Below are 7130 nucleotides of genomic sequence, written 5' to 3'. Positions count from 1 at the left end.
TCATTACGTTTTTCCATGCTACAATCTGGACAAAACTCTTTGGAAAAAATTCTAGCTGACCGGTAAGCATCATTTTGGCACGCACTCACAAAATATTGGTCTTTTCCCCCCTTTCCCCCTTCCCCCCAATAACAATGTGATTAATGTGTATGCACAAATACTCTGCAAAAACGTTTGGTCCTTTTTTAAAACAACAGTGGAATGGGGTTCTGGGCTAGTGGGCTGAGTAGGAAGAATTGACTCTTATCACACAGACAAAATTGAGCGTCACATTTTCCCAACGAGTTTTGTCAAAGATTGTAGATAAAACTTGTCAAATTAGTAAAACTTGATAGGGGGTATGTCACAGTATTTTGAGGTGTTTTTGGAAGTCTTTAGTTAACCACGAGGTTTTGAATTCGAAAAAGGACACTAAGGAAACCTCTTTTTCCACTGAGGGTATCTTTACATACTCATACCGCGTGACCAGTAACTGGTCAGCGGGTCAACTTTAAAAATAAAAAAAAAAACAACTGACTCGATGAGCTCCTAAACTTGAGCCCTGCGATATGGTTCACGTGGTTGGGTCACATTGGCATACATAGAGGCGTGGCACATAAGTATGGGGAGTTACCATATTTGCCTACCCATGGTGCTCAGCGCGGAGCTCCCTAAAACTGGGAAACTTCTGAATAACTGTAAACAGGGTGATTCAAATCCAAGGTTACTCTGATTTTCATAATTCCGCGGAATCTCATATCGAAGCGCCCCAATGACATGCGCGAACTGCGTTTGACTTCCATAACTGCGTGACATAGCCGACTTATCACATCTTTGGTTTTCACGGCACATTCATACATTTCCAAGCCACGCCGATGGAAAGCAATGGAATCTGTACCAATCTTTTTACTAAAGAACCTCGAAAAGGATATCTGTCATGGTATTTGAGATGTGAACGAAACAAAAAAACTCCAATTCACAATTCCAGAGGCGGTAGTCAATTGGCCATCGTATGGAAATTGACCCATATCACCTCTCATGCAGTGTGAGGGGTAGACATGCAAAGACAATGCAAAGACAAAGACTTTTTATTTTCCACAGATTCCAAAATGGCCACCGATTGGTGCTTGAGCGATTGAAGGTGAGATTTCGCAGAATTATGAAAATCGCAGTAAGTGTGTAGAGACTCGAAGTTAATGTTGGTCAAATTTAAAAGTCCTCTCCAAAATTTGTTTTGTTGTTGTCGTTTCAACTGGCGGGTCTTGTTTGTTTGTTTGTGTTCACAAATAGGAAGATTGGACCTCATAGGGAATTGCATCCCAACTAGGAAAAGAAAAGGGAACTTAAAAATAATAAGCACCATGCTCTTTGAAATCGCTCATAGCATCACGTAATCGTACTGCAAGAGGAATCGGAGTGGCCACGCATTTGCCATTTCAAAGTTTTTTTTCTTGCAACCAAGATGCTACAGGTAGCCTGCACTTTGCTGGAAGGCGTTTTAGCCTATTCCTTAAGTTCATAATATTTTGGTGTTTTTACAATGTCTCCTCAGTCCAGTTCAATAGGCCATTATCGAAATGTATCAATATTCGGCTTGATACTGAGGCAGTGAGGGCAAAAACAGAGAAACCCGTTGGACTGAGTTATGAATGCGAAAAATATTTACATATCATCCACTCTCCTTTGTCTTTGTCCTTACTGCCTCATTATCAAGCTGAATTTTATTAAATCGAAAAAGGCCTATTCCGTAGTCCAAAGTCCAAAGTCAACATTCTATGACGAAACTATTGGGTTACAGTGTAAATGTTATCGTGGAATAGTTGATCACATCTAAAACTATTGTTAACGGCATTGATTCCAATCAACGGATGCTTTATGTGGTTCTTCGATGGCCTTTAAAATATTTTTAAAATTATTTTTCTTAACAATACCGTGAGAATATTATCCAGGTGAGATGTACATCTACGATAGCCGGATATTGCAATCAGCGAAAACACAAAAACTCATTCCCGGTCACGCGCACAATTTTTATATAAATATCCCCCCACCCTGGTTTATCACGTAGCCTGCCATGGTCTGGTTGTCATCACGAGCGCCTGTGAACTAGGAGATACCGAGTTCGAATCCTACTTGGGGTACCTTCTCTGAGGAGTCGCCCAACCATGAGCAGTTCTATGATATGAGAAACCTTACGTATGCGCACGAAAATCGCGACCCGGAAAAAAAAAGTATTAAAGGTTTCTGTTTCACAATTTTGTCCGTACTGAAGTAACATGTCGGACCCAGCCGTCGTATTACCCTCATACATACTTCATTGACGACTCACCATAGGGATCCATGCCAAGGAAACGTTATCAGTAAAACAGAACAAACATCAACTTTAAGAATCCTACCTGGTCGGAGCTGAGTTTTCGGACGTGACATGTCCTGGCGTCCCAAGGCGTCTTGCGAGCGCCGAAGGTTAGAGCTACCTGAGGGGGTCTGAGGGCATGCCCGCCAGGAATTTTTTTAAAGTATCGCTATGAAGAAGTAGTCGACTTAACGCTGTATAGAAATTTGGTTTATCAACGGAGTTGATAATGTAAATTGACCACCGTACAGAGATTCTAAAGCTGACGTTTCGAGCGTTAGCCCTTCGTCAGAGCGAATTGGATTCGCTCTGACGAAGGGCTAACGCTCGAAACGTCAGCTTTTTAGAATCTCTGTAACGGTGGTCAATTTACATTATCAACTCCTTTGATAAACCAAATTTTTGTATACTACTTCCCCACCGACGCAGCACCACAGTTTCTTTAGAAACTACCCCTTCATTAACGCTATATAGAATCGCTGTTTTTTTGTTTTCAAATTTCGCCGGCGCCGCCATCTTGATAATTGTGACGTGTTACGGTTGCCCTGTTATTACACAAAATCTCTTTCTGTCAGAACAATAGGGCACCATAACACGACACAATAGCCCTTTCGGAGTTATCAGTGGTTTTCCCACATAAAACGAGGCTAAGGGCTCATTTTGTATCGAATTGACCCTTAAGCCTCTCTTGCATGTAGTTTGAAACAAAAAAAATGTGTCAGCTCCATAAGGTCTATTCTTCAAGATGTCTGCGGCCGCGAAATTTGAAAGTGAAAATAAGATATTTTAAAATTCACTTTTTCTTACATAAACAAATTTCGAACAAATTTGTATGTAAACATAATTTCATTCGGTTTAAACTTATTCTGTAGTAAGAGTGGAGGTTCCGCGTAAACCAACGATCCCCCACATGGTATGATGATAAAAAAAATGAGCCAGTCAGTCGGTGATTTTACATCACAAACGCATCCTCTAAAGTCAATATCCGAAGAAAAATTGTCACCACATGAACTTTGCCAGTCTTTTCCAGTTGCATCCGTGATTATGTTATTCTTCTTGTTGTAATAGTTTCTACGATGGTTCTGATGGTTTTGAACACCAGTCTAGCCATTTTGCCGGCTTCTTCCTGACTTCCATAGTGATGGTATTTGCTGTGTACGTAGTTTATCACAACAGACAGAAGGTACTGTGTTTATTCTGACTTTGAGATTGAATAACTAGCACTAACGTGAAGGTCAAAAATGTCTTCCCCGGAATGCATACATTAGTTGCATGTAATTGTACACCTTATCGCAAGATTACGAATCTCTATCTCTAATTCTCACCGCGTCTGAACTTGTTCAACTTTCCTAGAACTTGCGCTCAATTAGCAAGAGTCAACTGTGTACCGGTCTATCAATCAGTCTCTAGTAGTGGCTCAGTGAGCGCTTTAAAGTACTTTTCGTATGGAAAGTAAGTTTGAGTTGGTGTTTTTCAAGTCCAGTATATCGTGACTCGAGTCACAAAACATCAATGTTCCCGAATTGAGGATCGAACTGTTATTCGTCAGAATTCAATGAGTCTTCGAAAGACCGGGAAAAAAAACGAATTGGAGGATTGAGGGGCCCTAATATCAAATACTGGTGTAATATGTAACCTTATTATATTTCTCAGATACATGTAGTACGCGCGCTGTAATTGGCTAAATTAGCGGGCCATAAATCAACGGGAAAAAATTCAGTCCGTAACTTACAGTACGGACCTCAAACTCGGTTAGTAAGAGGTATGTCATTTTTCCGCCTGATCCCCCCCCCCCCTCCCTTTTATAACTGGAAGCCCTGTTACTCTAGGTAATTTGTTATCATAGAATTGGGAGTAAACGTCTAGTAGCAGTTCCACTTCAAGTTCTTTCCCGGCGTTACTCCTATGAGATGATTTCAAAGCAACGTCACTTTAAAATATAACTTTGCGCTAGGGAAAGTGTTCCGCGATTATTCCTTGTCGTTACCAGTGTTATCGATAAGCAAATCGGTAGAAATGTGTGGTGCTGACTTGTTTGTTTTACTTGTTTCCACAGATCGTTGCAATCATCATAGAGGGGAGAAATGACAGTGGTAGTCGTAGGCGTGGATACAGAAAACTGGAAACCAATGTGGAGGAGGCTATGCCATCAATGAAAAATTCTGATGTAACCTATGTCTATTAGAATGCATTAATTACATTATTGTAAATTCTTGACACAATTAGAACATAATTTGTTGTATTCGGGGAAAAAGGGGAACATCCCAGCCAGGTAAATAAGTACTTGATTAGAAAATGCTTTCGGGGTTATGTTAATTATCCTTCAACCTTGTAGTTCTGTCGAGTATTATTGAGGTGAATGTTTACTTGAAGGCCATGTCAATTTGTTATTGTTTGGCGACATCATGAATAGTGAGACTGCACAATGATTCCGCAGCGTTTTACACTTTTAGCGTCTCGAACGGAAAGCATTATATTTTGCGGAATTTTGTCAAACCTCGTTCCCAGAACGTCTGGCGGTCTAGCTGAAAAACTGGTCGATGAATTTTTTTAAAATCCTGTATTCTGTAATTAAGCATATTTCCAAATAACTTGCTAAGCGCCGACAGAATTGAAGCTTTTTAATTCACTGAGAATACATTCCAAAGTTCGGTATATTCTTTGAATCTCCGCTCACGTTTCTACACTCTCTTCGTTTACACCACTCGAGCTGGCTCTTCCACATTCCAGCATGCAAAACTGGTTCCACTAATGAGTCCCAAGTATCACTTTGGTCACGCTTGCGTGGTAACGCGTCGTGTTGGAAGAAAAAATTGGTTTTCCAAGGAGAAAGCAAGAAGAGAAAGGCTGAGGCTTTCAAACGCAACAATTTCAGGCTAAACAAGTGAAAAATGATAAGCAATAACTTTATTATAAATGACATAGGCCATTTGAAGAAGGAGTTCATAGGCCTTGTTAGGGTAAGGGAAACCAAAGGGCTGTTGAACTATATCAGTAAAGTAATGAAAAGGCGTCATATAAGGCCAAAAAAAAATTATAATTTGCTTTAGCAGTTTAGTATTATCATAGACCAACATCGAAAATAAAAAAAAAAACAATTGTGCACTGCAATATCCTGAATAAATTCTGCATTTTAAACAACTTTTCTACGTACGCTCCATGATTTTTGCTCCGTTGAGCCAAAATCAGCACCCTTCTTTCTCTGTTTTCCAACACGATGCGTTACCACGCGAACGTGACCTAAGTGATACTTGGGATTTATTAGTGGAACCAGTTTTGGGTTACCCAGTTTTGCATGCTAGAATGTGGAAGAGCCAGCTTGAGTGGTGTAAACAAAGAGAGTGTAGAAACGTGAGCGGAGATTCAAAGAATATACCCAACTTCAATTCTGTCGGCGCTTGGCTTGTTATTTGGAAATATGCTTCCTTACAGAATACAGGATTTTAAAAAAAATTCATCGACCAGTTTTTCACCTAGACCGCCAGACGTTCTGGGAACGAAGTTTGACGAAATTCCGCAAAATATAATGCTTTCCGTTGAAGTTTGTCAACGGACATCAAAAGCAGTTTATATCATGAAATTTCACGGAGAGCTAGCTTGATACTTCTAAAAGACTTACATGACAAGCGATTCTTCTGTATATTTAAAACAGCGCTTCTTTTGAAAGTTATTGTAAGAGTAACGACAAATTTAGTATTTCAGGCGTAAAAACTTCTCACTTGAATAACTTAAAATCGGCTCTTCTCATTTTCTTCAAACTTCGTGAAACGTTAGACAAACACCTCAGGATTAGTACCCTGCGTATCATTTCAAAAGTTTAGATTGAATAAAGCGTGAAATTGCTGCTAAAACCATGACGTCACTGTTTCGTTGCCATGGTAACCTAGAACGCCATATCAAGTACACTTTTACAAACTTCAAACTTCCTCTAGTACGTGGTTAAAGTTTCAAAGCTGTAGGTGCTTGCATATAAGAACTGTGGCCGTCTTAAGTCTAATGGTATAGGCTAAATTTATTGTAGGAAGCCTCCTTAAACACTGAAAACTTGTGAGGAATACACTAGTGTATATTAGAGATGGGTTTCGCCGTTGGCAATTCATTCACTTCGATTGCAATGCTTGGCCCGATACGGAGGTTGGTAAAACCCATGACGGTCGAACATCCGTGACGGTCAAAATGGGTAAAACCCGTGACGGTACAGTCGGTGACATATACGTGAAGGATCCGTGACAAATCTCTGTTAGAAGGACAGCCTACAGAGGGCTATTATCCGTGATGGATGGAGACTGTGATACATAGAGATTACTTCATGGAAAATGCGCGCGTACGATTGTTATTCACGAGTTGAGTAGTATCAGAAGACGAACAAGTGAGCGCAGCGAATGAGTGTTTGAGTTTTCTGATACGAAACAACGAGTGAATAAAAATCGTACAAAGCATTTTCCATGCTGTAAAGTGTTTATTTCTTAGGTACTGAGGGTTTTTTTCGTGGTAGTGTCTGATGGACAAAGTGGGACGATGAAAGCAGTAAACAATGATTTAAAATCACCCAACCGACATTTTATTTAATAAAATTAGCAACACTTACTGTGTTTCAGATATTCCAAATTTAAAGTAGTCCCAAGTGAAGAGTGTTTTTAGTTCGTCGCTTGTCAAAGCTACCGGTGCTTTGGGCTTATTTCCCTTTCCTTGCTTCTTTAGTTGTTTTTGTTTGGACTAAAGAACCTCTCTGGTTTTCTCAAATACCAGGTCGTTTGCAATGCTTGCGGAATAGCCCCTTTTCTTCAGTTGTCGTTCCAAG

At 40.0% G+C, this 7130-nt stretch overlaps 1 protein-coding gene across 1 annotated transcript in view; it reads left to right on the top strand.

The window, feature by feature from the left end:
* Positions 1-6877, top strand: part of LOC138007433 (uncharacterized) — a 30020-nt gene extending 23143 nt beyond the window's left edge. Inside the window, exons 6-7 of the mRNA XM_068854330.1 lie at positions 3398-3512; positions 4386-6877. Of these exons, the coding sequence (XP_068710431.1) occupies positions 3398-3512; positions 4386-4514 (244 nt within the window). The 3' untranslated portion in view covers positions 4515-6877. The remainder of the gene's footprint in view (positions 1-3397; positions 3513-4385) is intronic.
* The last annotated feature ends 253 nt before the right edge of the window (positions 6878-7130 follow it).

Source organism: Montipora foliosa, chromosome 6, assembly GCF_036669935.1.
Source record: "Montipora foliosa isolate CH-2021 chromosome 6, ASM3666993v2, whole genome shotgun sequence".
Lineage (NCBI taxonomy): Eukaryota > Metazoa > Cnidaria > Anthozoa > Scleractinia > Acroporidae > Montipora > Montipora foliosa.
This window is presented reverse-complemented; position numbering and strand designations above follow the sequence as displayed.